The following is an 18282-nucleotide window of genomic DNA, read 5'->3' on the forward strand; positions in this document are numbered from 1 at the left end:
TGATCCAGAACGGTGAGCGCTTTAGACCACTCTGCCACTTGGGGTGCCAGGTATGCAAGTTATTGTGCTCACGCAAAACTGGTCACAGACAACGTCATAACAATACAATCCCGGGAAGAACCACTGACCCATGAGAAGCTACTGGCAAGCTTTCTCACATACTCATATTAGCTGAACCTGAGACTCGAACCCAGGCAGACAGAGGCGAGATGGCAGTGATCCGGAACAGTGAATGCTTTAGACCACTTGGCCACTTAGTGCGCCAGGTATGCAAGTTATTGTGCTCAACCAAAACTGGTAACAGACAGACAGACAACATCATAACAATACAATCTGTCTTATGGTGAATGTATAAAATTTACATATATAAAAATTAGGACTTTTATAAATTAATGCTGTACAAAAAAATTAGAGGCAATGAAAAAGTAAAAGACAAGACAGTAAATAAAAAAAATTCTCACCTATGATTTCCTCATTTGGCATATATGTACTCTTGGATGTTGTAATAGTGTAGGGAGCAGAGATAGTACTAGCACTGACTCCATGATCTGGCATCATAGAAGAACAGACACTCCCAGGTGCTCCACTGGAATGACACATCACCTGTCCGAATAGTAGCATCCCCAGCAACAAACTCTCGGCAAATATTTTTCTACAGTCCATCATTTTACCTGGAAAATATAATGATTTTGGTGTAATTTGTTTTCAGTCAGTCTTAAGGGTGGTTCTCAATTTGAAGCACCTCTGTCAACAAACTTTACTTATAATGCAGAGTGTGTGCGTGTGTTTTGTATTTTTAATGTAGCTTTTTAAAAAATTTAGTCATATCATACTGCTACAATGTCTGCAGTGTGGCAGTTTAATGTGATGTCTAGCACTGAGGCATGTAGCATCATCACCCAGTCACATTATCCTAATACCAGGCTGACCAGTCCTAACACTAGCCTCATTTAGATGAGCACCAAGCGAGGCAGCTGTTAGTACCATTTTTAAAAGTCTTCAGTATGGCTCAGTCGGGATTTGAAACCACAACATCCCACATCCAATGCAGTCACTCCAAAAACTAGGCCACCAGATCATTCACAACACAGAGTCCAGTTTGTAATTAAAGGGCCAGGTACAATGTTATTGTAGGCCCAAGGCAGAGAATGAAACACTAATGGGAAAACACAGCATCAGTTTCAACATTAGTAATGCTCAGTCAACATCCATGACTCGTAAATTAAAGGGATAGGGTTCGAATCCTACCAATGAATGAATCTTGGCTGGTTACTGTGGTATCTTTGGGCAAGGTATTTATTCTGATTGCCTTGGCACTAGATAAACTACTGGAGTTAATGTGCTGTACATCACCAAACCAATATAATTAACCTGAGAAATATGCTCAAGGTTAACATTTTTCTCCATTTTATTACATTACCTTGATTATGATTACAGTTATAATTTGAATTAATATTATCAAAAGTAAAATGCTTCAGCCAAAAATGGAGACCCTAATGACATACATAGTACCTGCCTAATGGCAAACACACTACAGTACCTGCCTCAACATTATTATTGCTCAATGATTAGTGTGCCAAATTTGTAACAAAAAGGATGTGGGTTGGACACATGCAAATATAGCTATTGCTGCACTACTTTAAATGCACTGACATGTACTGTCTACTATTGATAATGATTCTATTACCATTAATACAACTACTGCCTTGACATGTACTGTACCGTTGCTAATGATTACATTACATTAATACAACTACTGTACTGACATGTACTATACTATTGCTAATGATTCTATTACCATTAATACAACTACTGCCCTGACATTTACTGTACTTTTGCTAATGATTCCAATACCATTAATACAAATACTGCAGACATGTACTGTACTATTGCTAATGATTTTGTAACCATTAATACTGTCCTAACATGTACTGTACTACTGCTCATTATTCCATTACCACTAATACTGCCCTGACATGTACTGTACTATTTCTAATTATTTTGTAACCATTAATACTGCCCTGACATGTACTGTACTATTTCTAATTATTTTGTAACCATTAATACTGTCCTGACATGTACTGTACTATTGCTAATTATTTTGTAACCATTAATACTGTCCTGACATGTACTGTAATATTGCTAATTATTTTATAACCATTAATACTGTCCTAACATGTACTGTACTATTGCTAATTATTTTGTAACCATTAATACTGTCCTGACATGTACTGTACTATTGCTAATTATTTTGTAACCATTAATACTGTCCTGACATGTACTGTACTATTGCTAATTATTTTGTAACCATTAATACTGTCCTGACATGTACTGTACTATTGCTAATTATTTTGTAACCATTAATACTGTCCTGACATGTACTGCACTATTGCTAATTATTTTGTAACCATTAATACTGTCCTGACATATACTGTACTATTGCTAATGGTTCCATTACCATTAATACAAATAATGTACGGACATATACTGTACTATTGCTAATGGTTCCATTACCATTAATACAAATGATGTACTGACATATACTGTACTATTGCTAATGGCTCCATTAACATTAATACAACTACTGCCCTGACATATACTGTACTATTGCTAATGGCTCCATTAACATTAATACAACTACTGCCCTGACATGTACTGTACTATTGCTAATGATTATATTATCACACTAATACAACAACTACTACTTGTACAATCATCATAATTTTTCAACTTCCATCATCAACATCAGTATTATTTCTGACACAAACACAAATCACAACTAATAAATGTAAAATTGATAAAGTGCCAACATTGTCAACAACAACAAGAAAAATAACCAAAAAAAAACATCTGCTTCTGATGGCCATATTTATTATCACTTATTTATGGACTTTTTTATATTAAATCACTTATTTACAGACTTATTTATTAAATCACTTATTTATGGACTTATTTATTAAATCATTTATTTACAGACTTTTTTTTATTAAATCACTTATTTACGGACTTATTTATTAAATCCCTTATTTACAGACTTATTTATTAAATCCCTTATTTACAGACTTATTTATTAAACCATATTTGTAACTTTCCAAATCCAAAAAGGTGAAAATGTATAAGAGTCAATCAAAACATTTACTGACACAGCATGTAGAAACAAAGTGCTACATAACTGAAACTTCATTGTTTTGTAAACATATTCAATTTCTGAATTTATGTGGTAACATTTTATACAACTTTTACATCCTCTTTATGGCCGAGATTCATTTCTTCATGGTTCTCGGGTAATTCTTCCAACTGTACTGAGTTTTCATTTCCCGTATTCTCTTCACTAATTCTGCACATCCCGGGTCCAAACTTTACAGAGTTATACATTTACTAATGCAGGGAATTTTATCCTTACTAGACAAATGCTATGTTGTTTACTAAGTAGCCAAGTCTATTCCCTTGACTTTCCACACTATCCTTAACACCAAAAATGATCCTTGTCCTCCCCACAATTGTTTTGCCACATGGACTACAAGCTAACATAAACATGGTTACAGAAACTATTCAAAGGAACTCAAGGCCTTTGTTTTAATCAACAATTATCCAGGGTTGTATGCAACACTGAATGATGATCAAATGTAATGTTTTTATAATGATGTCATGTTTTTCCTTGGGTTTGATTTTACATACCACTCTCAAATTTGTGAAACACAGTAAATGAGTGAAGTCAGATTTAAGCACATCATTTTGTAATACAGTACTAAAATTCTGCTGGGATATTTCCATCTAAACTGTACTAATGAACCAATATAAAATGGAAACATTTCATACTGTGCTGGGTAAGGTACACTTTAAAAAGAAACTGTTTTACCAGGTATTTTCAAAATAGTCACATAAATTTCAACATAATTTCATTCATTTACATATGGAAAAGTTTGATTTATGCAGATTGGTTTGATGTATAAGTATGTGCAGCGTCCATGAAATTTTGGACCAACCTTCAAATCAGGAATGACAGTAACATCATGAAAAATCAGTAACAATTTGAATTAATACTATCAAATTCAATATATTAATGACATGAACAACCATCAAAATGAGAAGAAGAAAACAATACTGGCACACAATATTTAAAATTGTCCATGAAAACAATAATTCTCTTATAACTTTCAGCAGAGACACAAAATAAGGTGAAAAATAGCTATTTTTTAAAATCTATTTTATAGTCGATAAATTTTAAATATACACAGGAGAAAAGTGAGAAACAAAAATGATGAACAAAAATAATACTCAACCTGTGCACTAGTTATACACCCACAATGCCAGAGTTTCTTAACGACACATTTACCAACTTACCTCACTAATACTTAAACAGCTTACTGTAGACCAGGTATACAAACAGTGTCCTTTTATCAATTCTGACCTAGCTGTACAGGATATAGCCCAATGAAGTTTCTTCTCACACATACTATATGCCCTTCAGGCATTGTTTACGACATAGAGACTGTCTTCCATTCATTTAATTCTCACAGAAATGTGGGCATGACCTGAAAACTTTTTTTTGATTTTGAATGAAGAATTTAAAAATAGCTGGTTACAAATAACCATCATCCATTTCTGACTCACAGGAGTGTATATGTGCACAGTGGTGTATGGTTTATCATGTATGCACTTGCACCTATACTGGTCTCCCTCTTATAAGACCACTCCTTCTGAAATGAAAACATGACCTTATATATGGGGTGAGGGATACTAAATAGCTAATATATAAAATTTTGGTACCAGCCAAGGTGGCCTTATAAAAAAGGTAGCCACTTGTGGGGGATTCTCAAAAGAGGGGGAATAATGCACTAAATTTCACTCAACCACATTTGTTTGCATATAACACATGCAGCATATGACCAGAATGTATTGTGGATCTGCTAATAATGTTTCAATGTTACACCTAATTAGTCTTAAATTAAGTAACAGATAAAAGGAAAAAAAGAACAAGGTTTGTAAAATTCAACATATGATTTCTTTTCCTAAAATACAAGGTGAAATTTTTTTATAAAACTAACAGTATTGTGAATTAAATCCCATATAGTCCAAAAAGTTATTACAAGTCCAAAAGAACAGAGTATTCCTAATGAATTCTAGAGGTATTCTGAATGCATTCCAACTTTGAATTTCCATATGTACCAATAGCCTGGAATGTGATTATGTGCTGTCTTGATGTCTCACAATGATATAATCTGAATTGTCCTTGAATGATTTTACAATGATCCCAAAACAGCAATTTCATCCCAAAAGTATCAATAAACACTTTGTGATTCCAATGATTAATTTAAATAAATAAATCCTCTTAAATATTAGCTTCAGCACAACTTAAAACTGATTCCACTAAAGACTGACGTGAAGACATGAATGAGTAATTCTGAATTAAACAACACACACACACACACACACACACACATATATATATATATATATATATATATATATATATATATATATATATATATATATATATATATATATATATAGCCAAGACACAATAACAGAACCAGGATGAGGGTCATTTCCCCATCAAATTTGTAAATAACCTCCTGTTGTTAACTTTTATAAATAAATAAAAAACTAGACATTGAACTCAACATATGAAAACATGTATACCTCCAAGTAATAATCTTAAAATATATATGAAATTATTAGCTATGTAATATGTTGTTGATTAAAAAAAAGTCAGGTAGGCCCAAATTCACACTCAATTATGGACAAAGGTCAGTTACACAATACAAATTAAATATATGCAACATATAATCATATATTTAAGCCAATACACAATACAAATTAAATATACATCACACTCAGGTGCTATACACTTCAATTTTTTAAAAATCAATTGTAGAACAAACAGCAGAGTACCTGACCTGGCAGAGACTTGACATTATCTTGCTATGATACTGCCTGGATTTAGTCAAAATTTGGAAGCCAATATCACAGACCAGTTACTAGAAAAATCAATGTCTCCTGATTAACAAGTCAGTGACATCATTCCCATAACGGTTAAATGGAAACTCACCCATCAACTGTAATGGTTGTTTGGTAGTTTGACATTGGCATGGTCCATAATGGTTACAAAAGTGCAATATTTTAGTCCTGGCCTGCCCAGACCATATCTGCATGCTGAATTTGCAGAGACCAGCGAGGGGAAAATACAACTGAATCTAAGCTCATTTACAGATTGTTTACAATGAGATTATGACATCATAATTTACATGATGTAAAGAATGGCATTATGGTAGCATACAAAAAACTTGATGTTATAATATTTAACTGCAATGAAAAGAATTTTACTTTTGATAACTTAAATGGTGATTTGGCATCCTTTACTTTTTATTATCAAAGCTGACTTTCTCAATGCTTACAGCATGATTAAGATTTTCTGCAGGGATAAAATACAATTTTTTACAGATAAATCAAAATATTATGACACTATGCTTCACAATTCAATCAATGATATTAGTAAATTCTCAGTCTGAGAAACAATTTGGAGAATTAAACTTGGCCTGCTGATGCCATAACATAATTGGGTCTCAAGTTTTTGGTCTTTACTGTCATTATTAGTGAACACTACATGCTGTCCAATACCCTAATTTGTCAATGAATAGCCCAAGAAATTAATTAGTTTGTATTAAAATGTATGAATCTCAAGTGATAATTTCAATTTTCGGGACTGCTGCAAACTCCATTCCAAATACTGTGATTATGGCGATACTCCATTACAAATATTCTGACTATTGTATATTCCATTGCAAATAGTTTCAGTCATTCTGATCAAAAAGTGCCACCCCTGATGCCATTAACTTTTTTTGTATCTGTTTTCTGGATGGACGATAACCAAGGACTTCTGGTTTAACAAAAGTATAAGATTGGTATACCAGAGCAAAAAGTAAATAGCCGTAATCTTACCGCCAGGTAAATACAGATGAAGTAAACTTCCTTGGATATGAACTCTGTATATCACACACCTCACCCCACCATACCCCCACCCCATACACAGAGCTTCCTACAAAGAAACTCTGATGAATGAGTTTCAGGTATACCAGTCACTTTATTTGCTGAACCTCGGGCAACTGGACATAACTGGACACTGGTCATAGGATATCTCACTATCATTACACACTGTATCAACTTTCATTGATTTGTTTAACCATTAAACTGCCACACAAACACCTTAATAAAGTAAACTTCAAAGGTCACTAGGTCTGGTTTACAGATCTTTGCAGACAATCAATAGAGAAGTTGTCGACTAAGCATGTTTGTTTGTTGTTTTCCAAATTGTTTAAACATTCTATAACAACAAAACACAAGACACAATAAGTGTGAAGGCAGATCTCCTGTACTTTTCAAAAACCTTAAATTGTATTAATTATAAAGATGCCCCAGGGTCTGTACTACAGAGATATTATCAGAATGTATATGGGGATCTCGCCTTTTGTTGCCAAAACAAGATGGGAGTAGAAAAGGGGTGGGTAATCACTACAGTTCATTATTTAACCAACACTTAAATTTCCTTTTCTCTTTCTTCCTATTCCACATTGTTAGGTCTCTTCTGAAATCAAAATTTTCATAAACTGTCCACTTTAGATGTAGCATTAATCTGTTGACCATTTCTGAGCTTAATCTGTTCCTTATCTGTGTATGAATATTATTTTGTACTTCTAATCCCATTTCAGTTTGCAGGGGCAAATAGCTTGTTCCGGGTTGTTTTCTTCAGGTTTGTAAATGATTACTTACTCTCCTTCTCCCTGCATCACATAAAATGCTAAGTGCATATACAGTAAATAGGGAAAAGGCTACACCTAAACTGAAGTTGTTACCCAACATCAATTGCTTCAATATGGTCAAAAAAAATTATTTAAACTGTTTTTGGGTGATAAAGGAAATCTATTTTTAAAAATCAATTCTTCAATGAAACATTTTGAATTTCAGATTTCAAATATTTCTTTCTTTTTGAGAAAAATGGGTCAAATTATGGTTCAATCTATTTCATTATGTTTGTCATGTATTTACAACATGTTTGAGTCATATATCTGGTAACATGTTCTAGTCAATGACACATATCACAAGTGCCCCAAGCGATATTATAAATAAGATTTACATACATAATTTATGAGAGTAGATTCTGCGTACAATTTATGGTTTGTTGATATTCATGCGACTGAGTATCGATAATACATGTTTTGGATTGCATTTATGTCCACAGGTTTATTGATCTTACAGAAAGAAAATGAATCAATTAAGCATAATCTATGTTCTAATTAACATGAAATAGTTATGCATTACATTATATATGTTCTAATTAACATGATATAGTTATGTATTACAGTATATATGTTCTAATTAACATGATATAGTTATGTATTACAGTATATACATCAGGATCAACATTTTATTTGCTCTCTTTGTCTGACATTTAAGAAAATGGTACAGTAAAACTGTTATGAACGACCTCTGCTATGAGCGACCACCGGTCATTTCCGACCACAATCGTGCTGATCGATTTTATTATAGAACCGCTCTGTCGTAAGCGACCACCTGCTGAATGCGACCACGGACCACGATGTCTTGGCAAAATATGCATTTCGACGCTTCTATGAACGACCGCAATTGCAAAAACGGGGAAAAACTCCACCGACCTTTATTTAATCCAAATGAACGCTTGTACGTTCTATAAAAAAATAAATAAAGAGAGGCTGGTTACCGGTATCTGAAATTTTGAAGTTATTCTTTTAGTGTTTCATATTTTATATTGTAGACCTGGCTAAAAGTACCTGTAGTTATTTCAGCACTTGGCCTGGTTCCCGGCCGTATCCAACTATACGAACGACCGTCCCTATCGCGAGAAAAGAGACAGACACCACTGAACTTTATGTGATCATTTGTAACAACGACCGCTTGAATAGTAAAGATAGCTCTGCTTAAAAACACGGATGAAAAGCACACACACAAAAAAAGGATTCTGGCTACTTGGATTGTATACAGTGACAGATGGTATAATCCGTAAACCAGGCTAATATATATGTCGCGAATTTGCCACCGTAGTGCCCAAATTAACGTAGTGGTCGCATATATCGTTTGTCTTCAGAGTTAATTCGTATTGTCTGGAGGTGAATAGGGTCTTCGTCTATTAAGCCAGCAAGTGAGAATCGTTTGAGGGATTCGACTAATAGTGTTGAAAGCCTGGGATGTATGTTAACCACCCCACCCCCAGATGTTAATGATTACTTCCCAGTCACCAAGCTGTCGTCAATTTGATGCGACCAGATTGCACACTTTGTTCACAAAGTTAATCCCTGTATGTCTTTTTTTTTAATTATGCGGTGGACTTTTGTTTCTAAGTTAATAATTCTGTCTCTAAATGAGATAAATATTTCTTTTTATTTCATTAATTGTTAAATATGCAATGCACATGCAATTATTTTTTTTCTTCATATTTTCCCAAAGACTATAAAATATAGTCAAAACGTTATTTACAATCGACATTGCAACTGAGCACTAATAACGTTGACAAGTACCTTAATAACAACGGAACAACCGCCAGCTAAAACGAGATAAATTTTAACGCTGGAGAAAACAATTATTGTAACTGAAAAAAAATAAAAAAAATAAATACCCCCACCCTCCCCCGACCACTCGCAAAATAGTGGTTTAAACGCCGGTAAAACAAATTTAGGGTGTTATAAGGGAAAAGGAGTAAATCAGAAACGACTGTATATGCTAATACATGTACATATGATCTTCAAATGTAAATGTGATTTTATGTTTAATGACAGAAGTATATCTTTATTTGCAATATAATTTGTTTCAGATGAATGCATACAATATTTTAGCAAGAACCATTAATAAAAAATAATAATATATGTACAGTGACTGTGGTTATGTTTCTTTAAATTGTTATGAAACTGGACCTTGTAAACGTCTTTTTGTACAAACCTGTTATGAGAGACCACCTGTCTTGAGAAACTGTTTTTTGTTGGCAGAAGGGGCTGCCTCTCATAACAGGTTTTACCGTACAGCACTCCATCACTGTGACCCTTCATTATAACACATTTCATGTTATAACATACATAACATAGTCTAGTATAACATACCGATAAAACACTCTCTATTTGATCCTTTATAATAATACATTTCCTGTTATAGCTTTGTCTAGTAATATACCGATAAAACACTCTCTATTTGATCCTTTATAATAATAGATTTCCTGTTATAACATAGTCTAGTAACATACCGATAAAACACTCTCTATTTGATCCTTTATAATAATACATTTCCTGTTATAACATAGTCTAGTAATATACCGATAAAACACTCTCTATTTGATCCTTTATAATAATACATTTCCTGTTATAACATAGTCTAGTAACATACCGATAAAACACTCTCTATTTGATCCTTTATAATAATACATTTCCTGTTATAACATTGTCTAGTAACATACCGATAAAACACTCTCTATTTGATCCTTTATAATAATACATTTCCTGTTATAACATTGTCTAGTAACTTCAGATACAATACTCCCTCACTATAAGACCTTTCATTATCACACATTTCCTGTTAAAACATGTATAACCTGGTTTTTGAAGTTTCAGGTGCAACACTCTCGCACTGTATGACCCTTCATTATAACACATGTAATTGGCATAACATGGTCTTGTATTCCATTTTATTAGGTAATAATATGTTAAAGTGGCTAGTATACAGTGATGTGTACACGACTAGTTCAATAAAATCCAAAAGGTACAGAACACTGTATAATAACCTTTAAGGTCAGACTGGTACCATTATCATTCAGGACCGACTAGACATCATTATATTCTCCTGGTGAAAACCCATGTCAATATGACCTTTCATTTAAGAGGAGTAGCAATAACAATATTTTCGACTGCTCCTATGGTTTAAATGGTTAGAATGTCCGCCTTGGAAGTGGGAGGTTACGGGTATGAACTCTGGCCGAGTCAACCAAAGTCTTTTAGAAATGGTACGAGCAGCTACCTTGCTTGGCGCTCAGCATTAAGCGGTTCGTGCTAGGACTGGTTGGCCTGGTGTCAGGATAATGTGACTGGGTGGGCCATGGTGCTAAATGTCGGCGGCAAAATGCCCCAGTGCTAGACATCGCTATAAGCTGCCACACTGCAGACATCATAGCCTTATGACATAAAAACTGTTAAAGCTACGTTAAAAACCTAAGAGAGAGAGAGAGAGAGAGAGAGAATATATTTGTCTTCACCGGTGTCTTAATCCTCTGAAAAGTTTTCTTCATTTTCAATTTCCCCGATAACGAATTTGCTGTTTAATCATTAGTTTAAAAGACTGACGTTGACTATAAAAGTAACGAAGACAGAGATGCAGCTATGCTGAGACTTTTAAGAAATCCGTATAGAAAATATTGATTGAAAGAACCATTGACATTATCTGATATCAAAGTAAATAGCATAATTATCTATCGAATTATAGTTTTTAATGCTACAGCGACACATGTTGTCGTAATGGGACATCATTTCATTACAACTTGCATTGTGCTAACAACTTACTTGCAACTTGCATTGTGCTAACAACTTACTTGCAACTTGCATTGTGCTAACAACTTACTTGCAACTTGCATTGTGCTAAAGTAAAAGTCATGCAGGTCATACAGAAATATTTCAGTAACGAGTGTCGTTTAAAAAAAAAGAATTTGTACATAGCTTTAAGTGGAAATTATTAACTTTATTCGGATCCTCATCAGTTCATATTCTGTTCGAAGGTCATTATTTACACAAGCCAAGAAGTACATACATGACACCATGAACACACTATAGTTCGTTCCACACAGCATCACGAAGTTTATCCTATCAGTAACTCAGTAACATTCATGTCACCATCATTACATTCCAAAAGTATCAAGCGTCTTTTTGTCGTGGTTTCCCACAATCATATGATTTAAACCGGAAATTAAATGTATATTAATATAGAGCAAAGATCACAAATAAACACACATAACATCTTGAAGGCCAGTGTGTATATTTACTTAGTCGCCAACCGTTAACTTTAAGATCCGTGACAGAATAGCTCTCTCGTCCTAAAATGCAAGACGTATCACTTGTTGTCATTTGTTTCTGATGCTACCAAAACAAAAACATGACGTGATACGTCTTACATTCTATGATTACCTAGCACTCCAATATACATACAACTGTATTACTGTACAAGTTTCCATGCTCGACCCTTTCGTAGCAGCCTATCGGCCGTGAGGCCTAATGCTGAAAGAGCATACTCCCATAGTATGGGCAGCCTGTCCGCATACATTTCAGTCTTGATATGGAGGAATGACCTCGTGCTACGAATGATTCATTACACTCAGAAGTGTTATCCTCGTTGCTAAAACAAAAGAATTCAAACACGTCATTTTAACAGCCCTCATCAAAACTTGCGTGGGCAGCGAAGGTGTGATGTTACGCAGTTTGCTTAATAGGTAACGTTTAAGTGTAAAACGTGACAGCGGGAAAATGTGTACACGGGCTGGATATGCAAGGCGTTGTATGATGCACCATGGTATTTATTGTTCGTATCGTTTCTTACATTGTAGCTCTATAAATCGTAATGTTACTTGTATTTAACAGTACGTGTATGTGTAAACTGTAAGCTAGGATGCGAGCCCACAGTCAACACTTGTTGATGTCCGAGTTTCCTCCGACCCATGGCATCCCATCTTTTATTTTTGATATTTGGACATTTATGTTTGGTGGTAGGGTCTACACCCCATTTGTGATATTTAGACATTTCGGGTCTATGCCCTGGTGAAAATGTCCAAAAATCGAAAATATAAAACAAATGGGGTGGGATGGGTAAGAAGACATTTTTAGTCAGATAAGTTGTTATTGTTGTAGGGTTTAAGACCATTTTTAACACAAGATAGGCTATAAATGGTGGCCAGTGTAAATGGTGGAGGAAAAACCCGAGAAAACCCCGGAAAGAACCACCGACCCATGAGAAGCTACTGGCAAGCTTGCTCACATACCCACATTAGACCACTCGTCCACTCAAGGCCCCAGTCAGACTAGTAGAAGCCTTACAACTCTAACATGTCTGTAACTAAGTTGTTGTTAAAACTTGTACAATGCTATATTCTCAATATGGGGTGAATATCATGGGTGAAAATCTATAGAGGTTTTCATACAAATGTGCTTCTCCAATATTTTCCACCACCTCACTCCATCTCCCGCTTCCTTCAACACCTATCTGAGGCTATCTCCGATTTAAATACACACAATTAACCCTTTAAATGTTTACACCTAATTAACCCTTTCAATGTTTTTGGAACGCTAATGATTGTTTGTATTTTCCCTCAATACTTACATATATGCTCTTGCATTTTGCTGTGACGACAAAACTACAAGAATTACACAATCCGGACGATCAGTTCATTAGTTCACGCTCTATTAAACCCTGTGTAAACAAAGTAAGTGATACTTACTAATAGAGAATCATGTACTTTGTTCAAAAGCTGTGCAGGCAGATTTGAAAACTCCTATAAGCAATTTTCTCCAGCAGTCACCAGCGCAACCAGAAATAAACAATATGTACATGTGCTAAGCTGAAAATAATTTTCAGCTGCTTACTGTACTTATCGGATGCACAAGATTTACGTTCGTCGTCTGGTTAAGTGTTACAGGCCTCATATCCTGACCTCCCATGATGCTCCGCACACGAGACCAGGCACGTGCCATTGGATACCTGTGGAGAAATTCAAGATGGCGGAAGTAATCCGAAAATGTGTGGGTAGTAAAGAAATAACAATAAATAAGATATTTCCATCTGTATCGCCGCCGGTTTTTTCGTTGTACTAGTCGGAACTGCGTCCATTAAAGCTTAAAACCTTAAAAGGACTTTGCACTCGCACCGGCCGCCCCCCTCCTCCCCTTTTAAATTTTGTTTTCTCTCTATAAAATCATATCCTGGAAGACTTTTGATCTCGGAAATAAAGAAAATAGAAGCAACCTTTCGAGGGAGTGAAGTATAAAATATTAAAGAAAATACGGAGCTCTCTCAAATTCGGATAAATTTATACAAAATCTTCGAAGAGCGACTCATATATAGCACACATCAAAACACTAACACTATTTTCTTTTGAATAAAATGTAACGCACCGCCACTTCGCCTAAATTCCAAAATATATTAAATTAACCTTTGAATAAATTTATAAGATCCGTTTATGAGGATCATAAGACAACTAGGTATGATACGACATAAGGCTATCCCTACACGAAAACATTTATAGCACAAACAAACATATAGCATGAACACCTACAGCAGACACAGGATATAGGGACCTCTAGCCAAGGTCACCAAAAAGAAAGAAAAAAAATAGGAGCGGGACTCCTAGTTAGGTGATAAAAACCTACTCGGAAGAACAAACCTATGGAATACACTAGGGAGTCTAAAATACCCCGTCAAAAATTCATTAAATTTTTGAACAAAATTCTATTATATAAAAACACATTGCAACATATCGGGGGAAATCAGTAACACATAAAAACATTTACTCTTTGGCTAAGGGGGGGGGGGTCTCTGTCTGGTGCACCCCCCCCCAAAAAAAAAAAAAAACATTAAAGCTGCACTGTGTGTTTGACTATGCAGTACTGTCATTTTCAGCCATTATGTGTGAGTTATAGAGAGTGGGTACGGTGAAAGATTGCAAAATCGTACAGCAGAGATAATCCGCCACTATTAATTGCTAAATATAGCACGCCTATTTATAGCTCGGAGTCTAGGCTGCAGAACTTTGTACTTTGTAACAGCGATAGTAGATATTCAGATCGTGAACATATGACGTGTGCATTTTGGATTCCATTTCCAAAACCGAAAGAAATCTCGAGAAGTGTGGGTGTTAGGTGTATGCTTGTGGAAGGGAAACTTTTACTACGGACAAAATCACAAGATGGATATACATCTGCAGCAAACATTTCGTAGGTGGGAAAAGACCGACGACGGTTCATCCCGACCTAATCCCAGCAACACTTACACCAAATCAGGTTCGTCACTTACATCTGTTTAGAAACTAGAACATGTTCGATTAACATCGGGAGTGGGGGATGTTTTTAATCAATAGATGTGCTAGTAATGCAAAGCCTTTCAGTTCCGTGATACAGGGGCATATCCGAGAATGAAACAGAGGGGGTCTAGAGAAATAAATAAATAAATAAAAAAGTACACAAGACCTCAAACTTTAAGGAGTATATATATATAAAAGATCGGAAAAAAGAAAAGCGTCGACAGATTTAAATTAGCGTCGACACTTTACTGAGAGAGTCTCTATGGAATTTTTCTAATTAATATTACTCCATTGTCGTTGATGATTTTTTCTAGTTTATAATGCACGTTGTTTACGCAATTACGTCTTAATTGAGGTCCCGCCTCCTCTGCTGCTATATTAATTTATCCAAATATTTTATCAAGTCCAATACGATATCTTGTTCTAGGATCGTGCAAATGTATTGTTATAAATCCATGCGGAGTAGCTTGCGCTCGTGAAAAGAAGTTTTTAAATTTAATTATATCCATGTCACCGCTGCACCAAGTTTAATAAATATTTATAATCGTGTGTGTATCAACTCCATTAAACACAACTAAAATATTACAGTTATCTCTGATCACTTTTGGTATTTGTGTGTATCGTTGAGTAACATAAATAACATCGGTGTTTTTATGTCTACCTCGAGAAAAAATCCTAGCTGGATTTGATTGTTTGTCCAACATCACATCATCATATACAACTAAATTATTAATAAATCCGTCTATGGAATCTACTGATGGTGCTTCATCAGTATCGGTTATAAACTCGATAACATCGTTATCTTTATCTATTTGCGCGTTTTCATAAAAATCCTTGAGCACATCATAACATCGTTGATCATCAACTGACGGGGCTACCAAATACAATTTATCCCACTTTAACTATCTCATTATAAGACTAAGTAACAACTGTGACTTTCCACTTCCAGATGGTCCTATTATTATCATTCTGATGGAATTTGGTAACGCAGGATGGTGCTTGACAGTTTCTCGTTTTCTTCTCGCTGAGAAATCAATTATATCCATGCTGTATAAAATATATATGGATTTATATTGTGTGAAGTGCAGGACGCGTACCCCGACGGATACACTAACAACTATTACCACAAAAAATAATAGATCAGCGGTTACGGGCAAGTGTACGCGGTGTGGTACAAAGAAATTTAAATTTATCTCCACTCAGTCAGGTGAAAAAACAAAGCAAAAGCCAAAACCAAAGTCAAAGTCAAAGTCAAAGCCAAAGTCAAGTAAAAAAAAAGCAACGCGGAGGTGATATTGCAGCAAAATTAACAAAATTACCGGGAACTTCGTGGGCTAAATACCCAGGAGAAAAACACCTACCAGGATATAATTATTGCGGTCCTGGTACTTGACTCGATATCAGGCTTGATAATCAAGATCAACCAAACCCAGGCGAGGAACCAATAAATGCTATTGATAAAGCATGTCATGCTCATGATGTTGCGTATAAATGCAATGATCTACAACATAGGCATATTGCAGACGCGAAATTAATTCATGCGCTAGATTCTATAAAAAAAATAAAAATATCAAAGAAAAATTAGCTAATTGGTTAGTAAGATCCGCGATGAAAGGTAAATTAGCGCTAGGGGCTGGTAATATATAAAATGGAATCGATTTATTATTCCACAAATGGGTACTGGAAAGGTAAAGCAGCAATTAGTAAACTTGCTGATGCAGCAGCGGTTAAACATTCTACTGCTAAAGCGTGGTTATCCAAACAGGCAATATGGCAAATTTACTTACCACCACCGAAACAAATTCAGTACGCGTATTTCGATGTTAGTGTTCCTAATGAAGTTCATCAAGCTCATATTCTGTTTTTACCACATGATACTGTACGAAGAAAAACGTACAAATACGCGCTAACTGTTGTTGATGTTGCAAGTAGATATAAGGAAGCAGAGCCGTTGTCAACAAAGACAGCTGCTGAAGTTGCTTCTGCGTTTAAACGAATTTATCAACGAGGTGGTCTACGATGGCCACAGCTGCTACAGGTTGATCCTGGCAAGGAATTTATTGGTCCAGTATCATCGTTAATGAAGCAACATAATACCAAAATACGACCAGGACATACTGCAATTCATCGTGATGAGGCAATTGTTGAACGATTTAATCGAACACTTGCTGAGCGGTTATTTGGATATCAATACACGAAGGAATTTATTCAAAACAAAAGATCTCGTGAATGGGTTGCAAGATTACCAAGTGTGATAGCCGCGTTAAATAATGAGATTACTCGAACGACCAACATGAAACCTATTAATGCAATTACAAAAAAACATATATCCGTACAACAAAACGTGATCTTTCAGCACAGCCAGTATTAGGTAATATCACTGTAAGGTATTTATATGAGCCCGGCGAACTCCAAGGTGGTAAAAAAGAGCGACTGATCCTATTTGGAGTATTACCACACACAAGATATCCACCGTGACAAGATCCTCTGGTAGACCTGCAATCTACAGACTGGATTCAAGTGCTCCTCAACGTGGATTTGTACGTGAACAATTACAAGTAATTCCCGATGACACACAATTACCACCCAAATCACTTAATTAGCGCCCCGACGTCGGTTGCATTCAAGACAGGTCAACATGATATTTTCTCATGTATGACCAAGATTGTTATTTTTTCTATCTACGGTAAATTGTCTTGGATCATTTTTCAGATACCGCCATAACATTATACAATTACAACTTGCACAATGATTATTCTGTTGTTGTTTCAGCGCATTAATAAAATCAACATCAAGATCAAAATCGCGTTTGTTTTTTTTTTGTCACCTTGATTATAACCAGATAATTTTTTCTTATTATATCACTGTCAATATCATCGTTGATCACTGACGAGTCCATGACGATTCTCTGCAGTTGAGATATTTTTCTAACTCGAGACACTGCAAGATAAACTAAGTTCGACCATTCGATACGATCATCAACGATCCAAACAACTGTATCAGAGATGGTTAATCCCTGAGATGAATGAATCGTCATCGCGTATCCAAGCGTCCACGGGGATTTATCAGCACGTAGAGCATCTTTAACAACATCAACATCAACTGCAACAATATCATTCAACACAAGATTCTGTTTCCTTGACTCTGTCAAGTGTTCTGGTATATCAACGTCAATATTTTGCCGTCGCGTATCTGCTGGTCGATAACAT

At 35.3% G+C, this 18282-nt stretch overlaps 1 protein-coding gene across 6 annotated transcripts in view; it reads right to left on the reverse strand.

The window, feature by feature from the left end:
- Positions 1–13835, reverse strand: part of LOC149784930 (ferric reductase 1-like) — a 112455-nt gene extending 98620 nt beyond the window's left edge. Inside the window, exons 1-2 of one of the 6 annotated variants that reach the window (XM_089978561.1) lie at positions 13496–13835; positions 462–671 (exon numbers count right to left, since the gene is read on the reverse strand). In XM_089978561.1, the coding sequence (XP_089834687.1) occupies positions 462–666 (205 nt within the window). In that variant the 5' untranslated portion in view covers positions 667–671; positions 13496–13835. Of the gene's footprint in view, positions 1–461; positions 672–4283; positions 4548–12191; positions 12357–13377; positions 13441–13495 lie in introns of those variants that run through there. The other 5 variants (XM_089978559.1, XM_089978563.1, XM_089978558.1 and 2 more) reach the window with 5 other exon arrangements.
- Between the last annotated feature and the right edge of the window lie 4447 nt (positions 13836–18282).

The sequence above is a fragment of the Sinohyriopsis cumingii genome, chromosome 13 (assembly GCF_028554795.1).
Source record: "Sinohyriopsis cumingii isolate HCF-2022 chromosome 13, ASM2855479v2, whole genome shotgun sequence".
Classification (NCBI taxonomy): Eukaryota; Metazoa; Mollusca; class Bivalvia; order Unionida; family Unionidae; genus Sinohyriopsis; species Sinohyriopsis cumingii.